Raw genomic sequence first — 19,884 nt, 5'->3', positions numbered from 1 at the left:
GTGCATAAATACTTATTAACTCTTTTTAATGAGAGCATCATTTCAAAATCATTAAAATGGCTTCATGTATATTGATATATATGGGATGTTGAGTTAAAAAGAAAAAATACCAAAAATTTTTTCTCAACACACAAAAAAAAGAAGGTTTTAGGTTTTTTGTGGTATTTGGAGAACAAGTTTTTTGATATTTTCTTATATTTACTTTTTTATGATTAATATTAATGGACATTAGACAAATTTAATGAAAGCATGCCCAGTTTAAAAAGAATTTATGTGCATCCATTTATCACTCTTGATTTAAAAACACTGAATATTTTTGGTGAAAATATTGTTACATGTTTTTGTTCTTTTAATTTTTTTAAAAAAATGAGAGAACTTTCAATTGGTGACCTTAGCTTTTGTGAAAATTGGCCATGTTTCTTAGCATAAACGCCGACACATTGAGTTGCTTTTGACTGTTTAAAACGAGCACAGGTCATGATAAAGAAGGCGCTGCGAAATGCAATGCTAATAGTAATTTCCCATTCTCTCATTTTCTGACCTTTCCTCATCGTTTCAAAGGCGCGCGTATTTCTTGTCATTTTCTTATTTTTCGCTTGTAAAGGATTCAAATCAGAGGAATTCGGTTTTCTTCCTCCTTTTCATTTTCAATTCAAAGACTCTTCTCTCCAAGTCTTAGTTTTTTCTTCTGATTCTCTGAAGATCTTATACATAATCTTGGTATCAATCTTGGATCTCTCCCTTTCTTCTCCCTCTCTTTCTTCTTTTTCTGGGATTTGATTTCTTTTTTTCAGATTTGTATCTTGATCTGTTTTCTTATGAATTAGATCCCAGTAAGCGAAAATGGATAATGGGGATCTTGATGGCAGTGGAGAAGATGAGTTTCATGGGCAGAGAGGTCGCAAGTACCGGCCCGTGTTGGACAACGATCGTGCCGTACTTGAGATGTCTTCCATGGATCCTGGATCGTCGTCTTCTTCATATCCCAATAAACCTGCTTCTCTTAAGTATGTTTATTTTCTTGGTTTCTGTGACTTTTCCTTGAGCACCTTGGCGTGTTATTGGTAGGCAGGGGAAGGGGGTGTTTATGGTTTTAGAGACATTCGGTGTTGAAACGCGAGAAAGGGCATGAGACCCCATCTTACAATCAGAGCTTAGCTTTTATGATGCATAACCGGACATGGTTTAAATATTTTTGCTTTCTCCAGCACTGTTTGTCATTCACTTGATAATGTGGAATTGCCATCCTCAAAGGTTGTCAACTTAAGTCGTTAATGTGGGGCTTATAATGCGGATGCGATTGGGTTTTGTCACGAATTAAAATTGCCGCTTCATTGCATTGAATTTGTGTAGGCTTGGAATTCTAAGCTTGACTGGTGTTTTGTTGTGCTAGAAAAATTAATGTAAATGCGAGTGCAAATGTGGGTTCTGATGCCAAAGAAGGGAACTCTCCTCGTCATACACAGGCTAATGGGATTCAAGGGGAATCCAAATTGGAATTGTTTGGTTTTGATTCTCTTGTCAACATTCTTGGGCTCAAAAGGTAAGCAGCTCTTTGTTACTGTATACAACTCATATTCTTCTTAAACAAGAGGTTTCTTCTTATTCCTTTTTAAACTGCTGTTTTTAGTGCTCTCTACCCAAATATTGCACTCACTGGCTTTGTTCTGTAAAGGGAAAGGAAATGCCTAAGATTAGTTTTACTGTTCATATGAGTTTGTGAATTTTTATTTGGTTCTTGAAAGTTTAGTTTTTAACCCTTTTAATTGACTAATCCTCTCATGATCCAGTATGACTGGAGAGCAGCTTCAACAGCCATCTAGTCCTAGAGATGGTGAGAATATTTCCATCACAGTTGGGCAGCCAAGGGTATGCTAATTTTTGAAGACACTTCCTTCTTTTCAACTGTATCTTGTTCTTTTCATTTGACATTGATAATTGATAATTCAAATACGGGGGTCCATGCTAATGTGTTATAACTTGCATCACATGTCTTTTTATTTGATATGAATTTACAGAACGAGGTTTGGAAGCAGTAATTTTTATATGTGATCATTTTGTGTTTTAATGATTTAGTTTTATTTTGTGATTGTTGTGAGTTGTGACAAATATTTGCTTTTTGAAACATTTTGCAATCTTATTCACGAACAATGGTCCCTTCGGTATACGTTTTTGTCTATTTAATAGATTAATAGGTTCATTTGTAGGAAGATCAGGTTCTCCTTCCTATGCGAAGAAAATGGTAATATGTATTTAGAAACTTGAACCTTTTTTCCCTCTGCTGTGAACATGACTAAAGTTGTGCGGGAGAATAATTTTGGTGTTATTTATGTAAGTGTGATTTATCATACTCCTTTCTTCAAGATTCAATACTGTTTTGAATTTGTTACTTCAACTGAAAAATTACAATGGTTATGGATTAAATTTCATATAATTTGTTGGTATTGCTTTGTTTCCTTTTTTTCCTGACCACTCATTATTACCACGCAGCCTGCTGGCCCCCAACTGGGAACAATGATGGGTGTATTCATTCCGTGCTTACAGAGCATATTGGGAATTATCTATTACATTCGGTTCTCTTGGTAACTTGTATATTGCTTTAATTCTTACCTTTTTCAGGGTTAATTCCTCTAGTAATTTATCTATAGAAAAGTTTTCTCATTTTTGGGTAGTGCTGTTGCAATATGAAAAAGGAATCCCCCCCCCCTTTTTTTTAGTAAAGATTATTTTGTTATATTTAATAATTTCGTGGAGGAATATTTTTATACTTTCCTGCAAAGATGAAACAACCTATGAGTCTACATGCAACCTGAGGAAACTGTGTTTTCTCTTATTGAATCATGTTGAACCATAGGGAATGCAATAATAAACAGAGGGAGGCAGCCTAGAATCAAGCCACCAAATCCTCCAAATTATGATACTAAATAAAAACAAAGTAATAAGTCCTTTATCTAATCCCTTAATATTCAGGAAAGATGGCTAACCTAGATAACTTGGGTAAACTAGCTAGAAAATATAATAATGGGCTAATAGGGTTGGGCCCAGACCCTCTCTTCAACACTCCTCCTCAAGTTGGTGAATATATATCAAGCATTCCCAGCTTGCAAGTTAGTTCATCAAATCCGACTCTTCCAAGGGGTTTTCTAAGAACATCTGCCACTTGAGCCTTGGAATTGATATACTGCATGTCAATGATGCCTTCTTCAATTTTTTTCCTTTATGAAGTGTCTGTCTATTTCTAGGTGTTTTGTTTTGTCATGATGAACAGGGTTGCTCAGCATTTGCATTGCTAACACTTGGCTGGTGGTTGATAGCCAACTTTCAATTCTTTAAGCACCCTCATTAGCCGTATTCCTTCACATGCTCCGTTAGCCAGTGCTCTTGCTTCAACCTTTGCACTACTTCGAGAAACACAAGTTTGTTTTTTTGCTTTTCCTAGTAACTAAGTTGCCCCATAAGAAGGTAAAGTATCCTCTAGCAGATCTTCTATTTTCTGGATCCCTTCCATGTTCAGCATCAGTATAAATCTCAATTCCTCTAGACTTGTCTTTGTTGAAGAATATTCCTTTTCTTGGATTTATTTTTAGATATCTCAAGATTCGGTAAATTGCTTCCATATAATCTTCATATGGACAACTTGAGAATTGGCTTACCACTCCAACTGCGTAGCTTATATTTGGTCGTGTGTGGCAAAGATATATTAACTTGCCCACAAGTTTTTGATATCTTTCTTTGTTAGCTAGAACACCATCCTCCTTGACTTCTAACTTCAAGCCTTCTACCATGGTAGTATCTTCTAGTTTTGCACCAATCATCTCGGTTTCTTTTAATAAATCAAGTGTATATTTTCTTTGTGACATGAGAATGCCTTTCTTAGATCTTGCTACTTCTAATCCGAGAAAGCATCTCATATTTCCCAAATCTTTCACCTCGAATTCATTTGCCAATGACTTCTTTACTTGTTGAATATCCACACAATTGTTTCCTGTCAAAATAATGTCAGCTATATACACAATTAACACTGTTAGTTTGGTTCCAGCATGTTTTACAAACAATGTATGATCAGCATGGCCTTGAACAAACCCAATTTTATCAGAAAATGAGTAAACCTATTGAACTAGGCCTTAAGGGATTGCTTAAGCCCATAAGAGACTTGTGGAGTCAACATACAATGTTTGTTGATCCAAATCCTTTGGCCCCATGAGGAACATCCATGTATACTTCCTCCTCTAAATCTCCATTAAGAAATGCATTCTTTACATCTAGTTGATATAACAGCCAATCTAGATTTGCAGCAATAGAGAGTAGTACCTTGATAGTATTGAATTTAGCAACTGGGGCAAATGTCTCCTCGTAGTCTATCCCATAGGTTTGAGCGAAGCCTCTACCCACCAACCTTGCCTTATACTTATTTATACTCCCATCGGGGTTGTATTTCTTTATAAAGATCCACCTGCATCCAACTGTGGTTTTTCCATGAGGTAATTTGGTTAACTTCTAGGTCTGGTTCTTTTCAAGAGCTCTAAGCTCATCATTTATTGCCTCTCTCCACTTGGGATCTAATATTGCTTCCTCATGAGGTTGGGATTTTTTCATTAGAAATACTTGCAATAAAACTCTTATAATTTGATGAGAGGGTGCTACAAGAGACAAAATTACTCATGGAATGCTTTGTGCAAGTACGTACCCCTTTTCGAATGGCTATAAGCCAACCCAAATGACCAGGAAGAGGATTAGGTTCAATGTCATGGCTTTGCCTCGGAATTTCAAGAGTCTCTTCATTGTCTTCTTGCTATTGCTGATGTGAATTGCTTAGCTCCCCCTCGATAGGTTGACTGTCATCATCTCTACCTGCTAGATCATCCTCATTGGGATTGTTATTTGAGCTTGACATTTGGGGTGTTTTAAGACTGGGTTTCTGAGTGGTCTTCTAGTTCTTGGGTGGTCACAAAATCAGGTTTTGGTATAGGTGGAGAAACAACCAACCCAGATGACATGAGTGTTGTATGATTAATATTTCCAAAATTATTCTGATCCGTATCATCATCTAAAATATTTAATTCTCTAGAATTCTCTCCCTGAATTGAATTTTTAGGGTAAAAGGAAATATTTTCAGCAAAAGTAACAGCCATAGACACAAACATTTTCTTTGAAGAAGGAGAGTAATATTTATACCCTTTCTGATTTGGTGAATAGCCAAGAAAGATGCTATTAGGCACAAACATTTTCTTGCGATAAAACTTTCCTTTAAGTTATTAGGCACCTTACGGTCACAAATAACTCTTTTAGCTTTTCTCCAATTAAACCACCCAACTTGAATTCTATGTGAAATATCTCCACTGATTTCGCCATCATTTTGAATAATGGCTCCCAAATATCTAAACTTTTCCACTTGAGGTATAATTTGATCTTCCAATTTCACTTCCAAATTATTGTCGAATAGTTCTTTACCAAATTTACAATATAAATATTCCGTCTTACTTCTACTCAGACGAAAATCTTTCGACTCCAATGTCCTCCTCCATAACTCAAGTTTGCAATTAACCTCTTCTCTTGTCTCTGCTATAAGAACTATATCATCTGCGAAGAGCATACATTTCGGGATTTCCTCTTGAATATGTTTCGTCAAAATATTTAAAATCAAGTTGAACAAATAAGGACTCAGAGATGATCCCTGATATAGTTCAATCTTTATAGGAAAATCCTTTGTTTGACCACTAGGCGTTCTTATACTAGTTTTTACCCCCTCATACATATCTTGTATGGCTTTAATATAAGCAATCCGTACTCCCTTTTTTTCCAACGCTTTCCAAAGCTCTTTTCTTGGTATACGGTCATAAGCTTTTTCCAAATCAATAAAAGCCATGTGTAGATCTTTTTCCACTTGAGGATTTATATGGTAAATGAGGATAAGAATTTCTAGTATGCCTAGCCAAATGACGCATCACAATGAAAAGAAACATCTCTTTCGTTCATGTTGGGAAACATCTTAGACATATAATTGAAACTAGGATGACCTAATCTATAATGCAGTAACATCCACTCATTATTATAAATACTAGTAGTAAAAACCTTCTTGGTTCCAAACTTATAGTTGTAGTTCAAATAAAAACCTTCTTGGTTCCAAACTTATAGTTGTAGTTCAAATAATTTAGACCCTCGAATTCCTTAGCATTACAAATCATCCTCCCTGAGTCTAATTCCTGAAAAACATAGTAAGTAGCAAACATGTTAATGCTACATTTTCTTGTTTTGGTGAACTTAATCACAGATAACAAGTTACATTTTAAGCTTCAGGCATACAAAACATCAACTAAAACAATCTCATCTGTAATATGTACAGTACCAATGCCAATGACTCTAGTATAGTTACCATCAGCCATCTTTATATTTATCCCACTGCGTGGTATTATTTTGCTGAACAAAGCTAAATTATCTGTCATATGGCTTGTGGCACCTGAATCCACAATCCATGAGTTATTCTTTGTACTCATAACCTTAAGGGCTTGAACATAATTACCTGTTTGAGCAAGATTACCCATAGTTACCGTGTGTTTTGGCATAGGATTGTTGTGACTCTGTTTTTTCAGCAACTTTCTTAGGCTTTCAACTTCAGCTGCACCTATATTCCTAGCACTGGAATTGTGAGATTCTTCATTGTTCACTGCAAAGCCTCAAGGTTCTGTCCTTGGCTTAGGTCTATGATTGTAGGGTGGCTTTCCATGTATCTTCCAGTAGTTCTCTCAAGTGTGTCCACTTCTTTTACAGTGGTCGCACCGTCTTTTTCCCTGGTTTTTGCCTTTATTATCAGTTTGAGCTCCTTTCACAGCAAGAGTGGATGACTCAAGGTTTATGGTGATACTTTGAGTTAAGAATTTTGTGCTCTCCTCAAACTTGACAAAGTTAAAGGCTTCACGAAGAGTGGGAAGAGGTCTGGTTCCCATTATTCGACCTCGAACATCTTCAAACTTTGGGTGTAATCCAAGGAGAAATTCATATGTCCTTTCTCTGTCCAGTAGTTTTTTATAGCGATTTTGATGAGTTCCACAAGCCCATTCTTGAGTATCATACAAGTCAATCTGTTGCTAGATTTTCTACAGAGTTGAGTAGTAGGCTATTACCTTTAAATCACCTTGCTTTAGATCTTTAATCATCCCTTTTAGTTGAAATAGGGCTGCTGTGTTTTCAATGGTAGAATAGGTGTCTCTGGCCAAGTCTTGGATTTCCTTCACTGTTCTTGCCAGAAGATACTCCTCACTAATGTTGAGATTCATGGAACTAACAAGCCAAGACATGACCATGGAATGTTCTGTGTACCATGTATTGTACTTGGGATCGTCTGCTGCAGGTTGTGATGCTTCGCCTGTTAGGTATTCCTCTTTCCCTTTTCCTCTCATGAACAAAAGAATGCTCTGTGACCAGTGTAAGTAATTATTGCCATTTAGTTTGTGCCCCACGATTGCGGAAAGAAGTCCGTCTCTGCCTAGGGCAGAATCTGCCTTTTGATGTGCACCACTTTTGTTGGCATCATCACGTGATCTGCCCCTGCCCTCCAAGTCTCCATGGAAGGCTCCGAAGGTGCCAAAATTTGCTATATTTCGTTCCATTTGAGCCGAAGCTCTGATACCATGAGGAAACTGTCTTTTCTCTTATTGAATCATGTTGAACCATAGGGAATACAATAATAAATAGAGGGAGGCAGCTGGGAATCAAGCCACCAAATCTTCCAGATTATGATACTAAATAAAAGAATAATAACTGCTGTATCTAATCCCTTAATATTAGGGGAGGGCGGCTAACCTAGATAACCGGGGTTAACTAGCTAGAAAATATAATAATGGGCTAACGGGGTTGGGCCCAGACCCTCTCTTCAACACAACCCTTTGTTTGCTAGAAGAATTAATGTTTTGGGCTTATTTTTGTTGGTGCGGAGCTGTTGTTTGTTTCATTTTCGCTAGATTCAAAATAATGTCATTATGTTAGTATCTGCTTGAGCAGCTGGTCGATTTGTAACCTGAACTTAAATTATCTATCTATATATATTTATTATGATGCTGATCCTATGATTTTCCATAGATTATTCTTAGTTATTACTAATGGGAATGATGTAGAGCATAATGATTACTATGGATACCATAGGGGGGAAATTTGATATGTTACAGGGATGGGTTGGATATTATCAATGTTATTATGTGGTGACTAGTAGGTTAAGGAAGTGAGTTCTTGAAATTGCATTGCTCATGCAGTGAGTCAGAGTGGCTGCATACTTAGGCAATCTATTTTTAAAAAGAATTTCAAAATCATTTAACAATAAATAAAATATAAAAACAAAACTTGGAGGCAATTTAAGTCATGACAAAACATTGGCACCTTGAAAAGTAACACAAAAGACTAGCCAAAAGCGTAAAACCGTAGGTTCACAGTGCACATGCAGAAGAATGTGAATAATGTCATGAAAGAGAGACAAAAGTAATGGCAAATTAAATAAGATAGAAAATCCATAGAGAACCTAAACCAGTCCTCCTCATCTATATTCATATCTCAATCATCATTAATACTCTCATCTTCATTATAGTTAGCTTTCTAGAATATGTCTGAAAACAAAGATGGTTTTTTGTGTAAAATAAGGAACCTTTCAATTATAAGTCTACTTTACTGATAAGAAACCCTTCACGTGGCCTGTTATCTTTATATGTGTGTTTCATGCCTCAAGATTTGAAACTAGTACTTAGCTCTTGGATTCTTTGATTCTTGGCTTCTTTAGAGTTAGTTGTTTGAGTTCGTTGGAGACCACTGAATTTGTCCATCGTCTTGGAGAATTCTTTCAGCTGCGTTATAGTTAGGTCCTTGGAATTACTCTTTGTTTGATGGTGTGTGGTGTAATTGGCTAGAGCATAATTGCAGAAATTTTAGCCTAATTTTAGCCAAATATTATGGGGAAAAAGTGAGTGACATATGGTTTGAGATATTTTATGCTTGGAATACTTTCTTTTTTGCCAAAAGTCAAAATGTTAATACTCTGGCAAGGCCTAAATTAAATGCAAGTATCATGTTGAGGCGGGGAGGCTCATGACACAATTGAGCAGTTGTTAGGTTGAAAGTTGAATAAACATTTTATTTGGGGAAGTAATTTCCATGAAAGATAATTTGATGTTCCCTTGTATCTGAAATTCCTTTGTAGAGAATTGTATTGTGAGCGGATTGTAACTGTACACAAATAGGTCACCTATGATATATCTATATATCAAGGAAGAAAGACGTTAGATAATTTTAGTTTGTGGTTGTCTTGCTATGAGTAAGCTTTGTGATATAAAATTAGAAAGATATCTCTTGAGCAGTTCATGCCTTACCAAAGTGTGATTACAGAACACTATTGGAAATCAATCATCTCATTTCTCAAATTTTCCCAAGTTAGATTTTTCTCTTGGCTTCCTATGGGTTTAAGTGAGTGGGACTTTAAGGTCATTTCTTATTCTGATTTGCAAACAGATCCAATGTAAGTTTGGTAACCCAATCTATGTTATAAGAACTGTAATTTTACATTTATAACATTACTTTGATCTCATGGTGATTTAGTTCCCCCCCCCTTTTGATTAGGCTTTGAATATTTCTGTCGTAAAATATGCCCCACAACTTTGCACTTGTAATATATTTCGTATTTATGATTTATTTATTTGACAATACATGTTAACTGGACTGTTTCTGTATTTTTTTTTATTTTTTGCTTTCATGATTTTGAAGTTGATAAAATTGAATAACTTCGTTATCATTAAACTAACCATAATTTAGATGTTTTCTCTTCTATGAAAATCCAAATTGTAGGATTGTTGGTATGGCTGGCATAGGAGAGGCATTATTGCTTGTTTCTTTATGTGGCTCTTGTACTTTTCTCACCTCAATATCACTGAGTGCTATTGCAACCAATGGTGCCATGAAGGTATAAATTACTGAATTAAACTTGATGTTCCTGTGAGTTGACCGCTACCTTCCCTTCTTCTAAGCTGAGCCATTGTTTCAACAGAAATGATTATACTTAGAGAACATACTTTAAGCAAAATTTTGTGATTAGTGCGAAAAAGTAGTTGCTGTCATGTCTAGCTCTCTCTACAAACTTACTATTGTAGCTGAATTCATTGTGACTGAGAAATAATGCATTCTTAAATAAAAAATATTTACCATATCTTTTGATGTTAGAGGATTTTTTGCAGCTTTTATTTGTCAAGAAAATTTTCTGTCAACTATAAATCTATAATGAATATTTTGAGAACTATAAATTTTTATGAATAGCTGTTCTGTAATAATGTTGCAATATATATTTTGAGATAGCCGCTGGAATTTGGGGCTTTTTACATTGTTCATTGATGGAAATAATTTTTTTGCCCTCTGGTCTTTGAACTTTTGTAGGGTGGGGGACCATACTATCTCATTGGCCGTGCCCTCGGTCCAGAAGTTGGAGTTAGCATTGGTCTTTGTTTCTTTCTAGGGAATGCAGTTGCTGGAGCCCTGTAAGTGTGAACTATGCAATTTTTTCCCTCTTTCTGTGACTGGCCTGCTAAGTATCTGAAGATTCTAGAGGAAGATGGAACGAGGACTTGCCTAATTGTCTTTGTTTTATTATGGTTTTAGTTATGTGTTGGGAGCCGTAGAAACATTTTTGAAAGCAGTGCCTAAAGCTGGGATTTTTGGAGGTAATGTCAGAATTTGCTTTGATTTGGAATGATGTGGTTCTATTTTGTTCCAATAATTTTATTCAATTTTCAATTTGGTCCCTGTAGTGTAAAAAAATTGTAATTGAATCCTTACAGTTTATGAAATTTTAATGTAGCCCCTTATGTTAAAATTGTGTTTATCAAATTTTGTTAATATAATTAATTATATATTAACTTGTTACTTGTGTTTGATTTACAATAACAATAGTATATGATAATGAAGTAAAATTAACTCATAAATATGGCGAACTATTAACAAAAGTATAATACAAGGACTAACTTGTAAATATTTAAACTATAAGGATCAAATTAAAAAATTGAGTGAAAATATAGGGACCAAAAATATTATTTCCCTTCTATTTAATATACCTTTAATTCAAGCATGTTTTTCTAGATATGACATTCATGAGGTATTATTACTTACGTCAGAATGTTTCCTGTACAGAACTTGGTACACACTTCAGGAAGAGTATTAGCATCTATCTGTTAGAGAGAAACCTACCTTTTGGATAGTTATTATGAGCTTAGCTCCCCTTCTTTTAAGCCTGTTAAGATTTTTATGTTTCTGTAATTGTTGTGGTGTAAATAATGATTTTAAATAAATTGTGTTAATTTTAAAAATGATGAATAGTGGAGAAAGAATAGCATGCAAGGCAAACGAGTTGTCTCTATTAAATTATAATGAGCAAGACATCCATGAACACCATTGAACTTTCAGGGTGTTTACGATACTTTGGGGTCTTACATGTATTGTTTCTTCATGTGAATTGTACATTCTTCTATGTTTGATTTGCTTAGCATCAAGTGATGACATAACTTATTCTGGAACGTTATTGGTATCAATAACATAATAATGATCTGTTTCAAGCTAAGAATTGTACCATTCACTTTAAACTCACAATTTCTTTTTGTTACATTTGCAGAGACTATCACACAAGTTAATGGTACTGCCGTTGCAGAACCAATACACGTTATAAGTTCTCATGATATGCAAATTTATGGAATCGTTGTGACTATTATATTATGCTTTATTGTATTTGGAGGTGTAAAGATGATTAATCGGGTTGCACCTGCTTTTCTTATACCTGTTTTGTTCTCTCTGTCCTGCATATTTATGGGGATTTTCTTGGCAAGGAAGGATAAGCCTGCAGGTGCGTACTTCACTGGTTTGACTGATTTTTTTTTTCTCTCTCGTCTCCCTCTTTGATATTGAACTACTTTTTCTTGCACTGCCATTATCCCTCAAACAGAGATGATATAGCTCAATAATTGATTTTGTTAGGCTAAACGTGCATTTGAACTTCTTGCCATAGAGGAGAATGCCTCCTCAGTGGTGTCATGAACTGTAGCACTTGCCATTACCAACTAAGGACTAAGAAAGTACTAAGAATAAAATTTATTGAATGGATAGGGTATTTACCAAGAGAAACATTATTTTATATGATCAGAATATTCTGAATGTTGCAAATTACAAAGTTGCTCTGACTCTGAGAATGATGATTTACATCATCAGTGTGATGGATTTAGATCTATTTCTGACTCTCAGAATTAAATTAGAACTCAATATGGAATCTGAAGTGGTGTGAGCAAGTTGCTCTGCGATGCTTGATTATTAAATCAAAGTACCAAAATTTTAAGTTAGTGTGGAGAAGGCATCTTTATGAGCAAGCCTCTTTTTGTTTCAAAACTATTGTGCATATAGCTTAGAATGTGAATTGTACTCTACAATTTTTTTTTATTACTTTCTGTAATTTTTGTTGTAGGTTTGATTTGATGAATTGAAACGTATGCCATTTTTAGTTCTCTATCATAATTGCCTTTTTATTGCATCCACCTTGAATGTTGAGGTTGTCATTTTGATTTATGCTTTGCTATACTGACATCTGTGTGATGCAATGTTTTCAATTCTGATTATTATTATTATTATTATTATTATTATTATTATTATTATTTATCCCATGTTTCCTCTTGCATTTGTTATTTAGAGGGAATCACGGGATTGAGTTTGGAGACATTTAAAGAAAATTGGAATTCAGATTATCAAAAGACTGATGCCAATGGAATTCCAGATCCCAATGGATCTGTAAGCTGGGATTTCAAGTAAGATAAATTGGTTTTACTTATTTATTCATATTTTTATTCCTTTTTTTTTTTTGGGGAACTACTGCCAGTCAAACTTCTTAAAATTGTCCAAGCTTTGTGTCGTTGTTAGACATATTTATAAAACTATTCCCGAGTCTTCACCTCACCCAAAAGCTTTCAAATTCTAATGGTATCGGAGCTTTGATGATTAAATATTAGGAGTTTGATTTTTACTCCCCCATTTTTCTTATTGACACCAATTTCTGCAAAGAGATGGTGGGCAGTGGTCTAGTGATTCTCTACCCTTCGCTCTTCAGGTGGCTGTTGCTCACATGCTTGAGGGGAAGTGAATGAGATCTTAGCAGTTTGGGAGAATGACATTTAAGGCCCTCTGAAGGGAATTTATCACAATAAAGGTTCATCAATTTTACATTGGATATTATCTTATGAAAATACATACATGTTGTTATTAAAAGCTGAACTTCAACTTGTTAAATTTCTAAGGAAACCTTAAACCCTAAAAAAAAAATATAAGCTAAGGTTCAGTTTCTAATAACAGCATATACGAATTTTCACAAGACAATATTTGATGCAAAATCGATGGCTCTTATTGCAATAAATTTTCTTGAGAGGGCCTTAAATGTCATTCTCCCAAATTTTTTTTGTCTAACAGCTTAAACTTTTTGGTGAAAATGGTCATTGAGTGATTTATTTGACCTTTTGTGTTATGTAATTGTAATATTGAAAAGTTAGTTAATTGTAATATTGTAATAACCCTTGGGTAGTTACAATAATTAGGAGCCTATAAATACTAGAGATTCCTTTGTAATCCTTATGCTTTTGGCTATTCCAGTGGCTTGATCCTATTATCTGGAATCTCTCGTCTTTGTTCTATTCTTCTCTCTTTCCCTTATCTCTCTGTTCCTTCTCTCTTTCCTCTCTTTCTCTCTCCTTTCCATATTATTTTTATGTGTCATCTTGATTTTACACTGTTAATGATCAACACTAGTGTAAGGTTATGTCACCAATTTCTAGACTGGGTCAGTGCCAATTTTAGTCTGGATCCCGTAAATCTATATTGCATTTGGGGAGATGTATAGAGAGAATAATGGATGAGCATAATGTTGAGATTTGGATCTCCTACATAGTCAAATTCTTGTGTGTTATCCTTTCTCAAAATTCTTGAATACTTGATTGAAAGAGATCCAATTTATTGGCAAATGATTTCTTTAGTGAGTTATTTATTCAAACATGTTTTAATTGTCCTTTGGTTTGACTTCCAAATTATATACTGTCAATTATTAACGCATGTGTAAGGTTATGTCACCAATTTCTTCAGAGTCAGTGCCAGTTTCAGTCTGGATCCCTTAGACTTGAAAAATGTAATATTTTGCATTTAGAGAGATATAGGGAACGGAGTTGGTGAGTGTGATGATGAGATGTGGACCCCATACATAACCACATTCTTCTATGTTACTCTTTCTCTATACATGCATGAAAGTGAGGTATCCAATTTATGCAAATCTGACCACTTTTTTTTTTTTTTTTTTGGGGGGGGGATTGTATTGGCAAATGATTTCATCAATCCGTTATCTATCCAAACATGTTTTAATTGGAGTATTAGGCTTTCACTTAATGGATCCTGTAACTAAGAAAATAAGACGAGGGCTAATGGGTCAAAAGAGACCCGTTTTATTTTCTTTATATTAGGAGGGTTTGAACCTTGGACCTCTACTTATAGCCCACCCTCTACCACTAGATCTAGCCTCAAGTGACTTGAGACATTTGACTGGAAAATCATTCTTTTGGAGAGCCTGTTGCATATTTAATTTCAACTTAACTACTACAGGATCTTTAGGGATGACGATGGTTTGAAAAGCCCCTTTGTTACGTAGGAAGGTGGTTGGTTGACCTTAATGGTGGAGTTGGATTTGGATTTGGAATGGTTAGAGTTTAGCATAAGTGTTTAGGAGAACGATGTCCTAAGACTGTGGAGGAGGGTGATAGAGGCAATTTATGTAGAATTCATTGAAATGACATTTTCCCCAAGTAATAATGACGTTCTAAGTGTACGAGCTACTAGGGAAAAATGACTTGCAATGAGAAAAAGGGGTGCCTTAGTGGAATTTAAGATTAGATGGTCACTGTCAGTAGGGAAGCAATCCATAAATCTCTATCTTACCCATTCTATTTAGGGCCTTATCAATAACAACCCCTATGGATTTGGTCATATGCTTTCTTGAAATTCAAGATAAAGGCCAGATCCATGTCCATTGTGTTGGGCATGCACTGCACTGCAGGTGACTTAGGTACCACTTGACTAAAAAAATATAGTGTTCATTTCTTGACTAACTCTTTTGCTTTTTCCCTTTTTCCTGACTGTAGTTTTTTCCCCTTCCAGTTCGTTGGTTGGACTCTTTTTCCCAGCTGTGACAGGAATAATGGCAGGTTCAAATCGATCATCGTCTCTGAAAGATACTCAGCGATCAATACCTGTTGGAACCTTAGCTGCTACTCTTTCGACTTCTTCTATGTATCTGATTACTGTTTTCTTGTTTGGTTCTGTTGCTACCCGAAACAAGCTATTAACAGATAGGTACGTTTTAGTCCAGAAAGGGCCATGCTATGCTTGTTGTATTGCTTGTGCATGGATCAAGTGTACATGGTGAATCATTAAATTGCTGTAACTTGTCTTTGTATGTGTAGAAAATATAAAGCTGTCTTGTTTTGACATGGGATTTTGTGCAGGCTACTTACAGCTACTATTGCCTGGCCTTTTCCATCATTAATTAAAATTGGGATTATTCTTTCAACTCTGGGTGCTGCCCTTCAGAGCTTGACAGGGGCCCCACGTTTGCTTGCAGCAATAGCGAATGATGATATTTTACCTGTTCTTAACTACTTCAAAGTTGTGGATGGCAGTGAGCCTCACCTTGCTACACTTTTCACTGCTCTCCTCTGTATTGGGTGTGTCATTATTGGGAATCTGGATCTTATCACCCCAACAATAACTATGTTCTTCCTTCTCTGTTATGCGGGTGTCAACTTGTCCTGCTTCCTTCTGGATCTTCTAGATGCTCCTAGCTGGCGCCCTCGGTGGGCTTTTCACCACTGGAGCTTGTCACTTTTTGGTGCTTTACTTTGTGTAGGTATGTTTTACTTTTAGTTTAATTCTATGATATTATATTGCTTGTTGATCTCAAATCCCATGAAATTTGCCAGCTAAATTAATATTTCTACTGAAGCTCTCAAAATGTGAGATAGTGCTATTTTATTTTTACTAATCATCATGCACATAATATTTTAGGTGTGATAGACACCGTTAAACATAAACATTAAAAAATATTTGAACATAGAGACAAATGGGTATAATTAAGCTTTATCTGCAATTCTATTTGAAACTTTCACGCTGGGGATGATTCACTCTGGCTCAGAAATTCAATGTTGGTGATGGTATTATTTGAGCACACATCTTTTGGATCTTAATATTATGGCTGCATGATGTGAAATTATTGCCCCCTGGACCTTTTGTAGTATTGTTTTGTGTGCAGTAGAAGATAGAGCAATATAAAGAAGTCAGAGTGTATATGGGCCCACTTACGCATCTATGCACTCCTTTATATCTTTCTCCAATTAACATTCTGTCTATTTTCCGGCTAATGCATTAAATCCAAATGTGAAATTTCTGTAATACAAATACCAAGCCGGTGTTCTAAGCCAAGCCACTTAATCATAAAGGCTTGGGAAGCATGTCTAGGATCGCAAGTTAATTTAAAAGTTCTAAGTGAAGGTTCATGAATGGTTTAATTATAATTTAACCACGTTCTATCAAGATGGTCTGCTGCTGCTAACAGTTATTAGATGTTTGCTACTGTTGCTGTTTTGCTTGTGTTCATGTTGAAATTAGCTTTTGTGGTTGCTATTTTCCTTGTGAATGACTGTTTATTTTGTTTTCAATGCAGTGATCATGTTCCTGATCTCTTGGTCATTCACGGTGGTGTCTTTAGCTCTTGCAAGCCTTATATACAAGTATGTCAGTATCAAAGGGAAGGCTGGGGACTGGGGAGATGGTTTTAAAAGTGCATATTTCCAACTAGCACTTCGCAGCCTTAGGTCACTTGGAGGTATATATATCCCTGCATCTTTGACAATCAGATAAGAAATTATGACATGGATGATCTTTGGCATCATTGAACAATTGCTTTGTGCTTGCATGCCTCTCCTCGATGCAATAAACAACTTCCTTTTCATTAGATATGGGATTCTGCATTAAAGAGGGTTGAGGTTGCTGGTCCAAAAAAAGGTGGATTGAGATGAAGTCAACTCTAGGGACTTGGGCTGGTTTGAGCCTGATTCCTAATTTAGGTTGTGGCCAGTAATTGCAAATTGATTATAATTAATTGCTAGGGTAAATTATTCTTTTCTCTTGCAATGAGAGCCCATCTTTTTAAGTCATTCCTCCCTTAAAAACCATAGAATGTCAAAATGGCCTCAAGAATAGTACTGATTTCTCTTACTAATACTCCCTCCGTTCAAAAATGTAAGGCATTTTTAATCGACTCTCATCCCTCAATAAAGTAGTTACTTACTTTCCAACTAACTTTCTCTTTCCATATTTACCCTTATTAAACACTCTATGATAAAAATAAAGTCATTATCAATAGGGGCATTTTTGGAAAAAAAAGGCAATGATTATACCTCGAAAAACTAAAAAATGCCTTACATTTTTTAACATTCAATTCTTCAAAAAATGCCTTGCATTTTTGAATGGAGGGGGTATGTGTTTGTGTAATCCTCGTTTTGATGAACACTTGGTATCTATCTCACCTAAACTTTTAGTTATAAAAAGTCACTTATTCAAAAATGTAATCTTGAAAATTTTATCTCATTGTATATGCTTGTTGATAATTACAGATTTATTTTTTTTCTAAAATATTAAATTTATGGCAAAATTTATAGTTGAAATTAAATTGTTAATTTTAAATAGACCATTATGTCAATATGTTCTTTGTTTATAATAATTTTTGTTAACATATAATTGTTGAATATGCTAATTTAGAAAATTGACCATTTTATTCTGACCTAATATATTTGATATATTTTATATGATATAAATTATAGATATAAGATAAGAGGGTCTTGATTAAAACAAGGTAAGTGTAGAGTTTCTTTCAGTTTCAAGGGAGAGTGCAATTTTTTTCAAATTAGAGGGGAAGATTTTCTTTAATTTTGGCATTTGTTTGTGAAGTGTAATTTTCTTGAGAAAATACAACTTTTCATACTTTTAACATGTTTTGATATTAGTTGCTGTACTTTTTGTTCATTGCAAATCCTACCCTAAATTCCAAGTTAGAAACATGATAAATTGATTCAAATGCTGCAATGAACGTGCCCTCACTGTTCACTGTTGTACAACTATCTTATATCTCAATTAAATTAGAAAGTCATTGTATTTGCAGCAAGCCAAGTTCACCCAAAAAATTGGTATCCGATCCCTTTAATATTCTGCCGGCCTTGGGGCAAACTGCCAGAAAATGTACCTTGCCATCCCAAACTAGCAGACTTCGCTAACTGCATGAAGAAAAAAGGTAGAGGAATGTCTTTATTTGTCTCTATACTAGATGGTGACTACCATGAATGTGCTGAAGATGCCAAGGTTGCTTGTAGACAATTAAGCACCTACATTGATTACAAGAATTGTGAAGGTGTTGCCGAGATAGTTGTAGCCCCCAATATGTCAGAAGGCTTTCGTGGTATTATACAGACTATGGGCCTCGGCAATCTTAAGCCGAACATTGTCGTGATGCGTTATCCAGAGATATGGCGGCGTGAGAACTTGACGGAGATCCCGGCCACCTTTGTTGGGATAATCAACGATTGCATTGTAGCAAACAAAGCAGTAGTCATAGTGAAGGGTCTTGATGAGTGGCCTAATGAGTACCAGAAGCAGTATGGCACAATTGATTTGTATTGGATTGTGAGAGACGGAGGATTAATGCTTCTTCTCTCCCAGCTTCTTCTTACGAAGAAGAGCTTTGAGAATTGCAAGATTCAAGTTTTTTGCATTGCAGAGGAGGATGCAGATGCAGAGGTGCTGAAGGCTGATGTGAAGAAGTTTCTGTATGATCTTAGGATGCAAGCAGAGGTCTTTGTCATCACAATGAAATGGGATGCACAAATGGATGGTGGTGAGTCTCAGCAAGACGAATCATACGAAGCATTTACCAGCGCGCAGCAAAGAATCAGCGATTACTTAGCTGAAATGAGGGCGATGAAGCGAGATGACGCCCCTCTAATGGCTGATGGTAAGCCTGTGGTTGTGAATGAGAAGCAGGTGGAGAAGTTTCTGTACACAACAATGAAACTGAATTCTGTGATGTTGAAGTACTCAAGAATGGCAGCTGTTGTGCTGGTAAGTCTGCCTCCACCTCCATTGAACCACCCTAGTTTTTTCTATATGGAGTATATGGATCTGTTGCTGGAGAAGGTTCCGAGGATTTTGATTGTAAGAGGATACAGAAGAGATGTTGTGACTCTATTCACATAGGTTATTGGTTTTTTTTTTTTTTTTGGTGATTTTCACATAGAATTTTATTTTAGGACAGGACATTGTAGCTTCTCATTCATAGATTTTCCATCCTACTTTTGTTTTGTAGTTCATTCTTTATACCACTGTTCCTGCTGAATTGGATTTATTGGTTCCTATTATATATATTCTATAGGAGTTTTGAATTCGGAGCTACTTTTTTTTTTAAAAAAATATTATTTGGCCGGCAATTAACCACAAAAGCTAAAAAAAGAAGCAAACCACACTTTTTTTTTTTTGACAAATTCAACAGACGAGGAAATTATCAAAATACGACTAGAGTGAAATTCAAATTCACGCCTTGTGCTTTGACACTAGAAGAGTTAACTTCCTATGCACAAAAATATAGATATGTATATGTATATGCATATGAATATCAAAATGTATGGAATATTTAACTAACAATAGATGGATGAAATGAAAGGGAGTTCATTTTCCTCGACCAAGTTTGAGGATTTGTCCATTGTGAATATGAAAAAAAAAAAAAAAGTCCCAGGAATTTGTATA

At 35.4% G+C, this 19,884-nt stretch overlaps 1 protein-coding gene across 3 annotated transcripts; it reads left to right on the top strand.

The window, feature by feature from the left end:
- The first annotated feature begins 495 nt into the window (after positions 1–495).
- On the top strand, positions 496–19,523 carry LOC129306799 (cation-chloride cotransporter 1). 3 transcript variants are annotated; one of them, XM_054947531.1, is made up of 14 exons: positions 496–720; positions 828–1,007; positions 1,394–1,543; positions 1,791–1,869; positions 2,491–2,582; positions 9,823–9,937; positions 10,405–10,505; positions 10,627–10,688; positions 11,633–11,860; positions 12,695–12,809; positions 15,193–15,387; positions 15,540–15,940; positions 16,754–16,915; positions 18,251–19,523. In XM_054947531.1, the coding sequence occupies exons 2-14, from the start codon at positions 844–846 to the stop codon at positions 19,336–19,338; spliced, it is 2,952 nt and encodes a 983-aa protein (XP_054803506.1). In that variant the 5' UTR covers positions 496–720; positions 828–843; the 3' UTR covers positions 19,339–19,523. The 3 variants fall into 3 exon arrangements, with proteins under 3 accessions (XP_054803506.1, XP_054803510.1, XP_054803507.1); XM_054947535.1 differs by lacking the exons at positions 496–720; positions 828–1,007; positions 1,394–1,543; positions 1,791–1,869 and having other exon boundaries at positions 2,568–2,582; positions 9,790–9,937; XM_054947532.1 differs by lacking the exons at positions 496–720; positions 828–1,007; positions 1,394–1,543; positions 1,791–1,869; positions 2,491–2,582 and adding an exon at positions 7,220–7,370 and having other exon boundaries at positions 9,790–9,937.
- Positions 19,524–19,884: the final 361 nt, after the last annotated feature.

The sequence above is a fragment of the Prosopis cineraria genome, unplaced genomic scaffold, assembly GCF_029017545.1.
Source record: "Prosopis cineraria cultivar Desert tree isolate PC_DT_omini unplaced genomic scaffold, ASM2901754v1 PC3, whole genome shotgun sequence".
NCBI lineage: Eukaryota > Viridiplantae > Streptophyta > Magnoliopsida > Fabales > Fabaceae > Prosopis > Prosopis cineraria.
This window is presented reverse-complemented; position numbering and strand designations above follow the sequence as displayed.

What these genes read in the sequence shown, in the direction of transcription:
- LOC129306799 (XM_054947531.1), top strand. Translation starts at nt 844, where the DNA reads ATGGATAATGGGGATCTTGATGGCAGTGGAGAAGATGAGTTTCATGGG. An exon ending in TCACAGTTGGGCAGCCAAGG is followed by an intron (nt 1,870 to 2,490) that starts GTATGCTAATTT and finishes ATTACCACGCAG; the next exon opens with CCTGCTGGCCCCCAACTGGG. An exon ending in AACAAGCTATTAACAGATAG is followed by an intron (nt 15,388 to 15,539) that starts GTACGTTTTAGT and finishes GATTTTGTGCAG; the next exon opens with GCTACTTACAGCTACTATTG.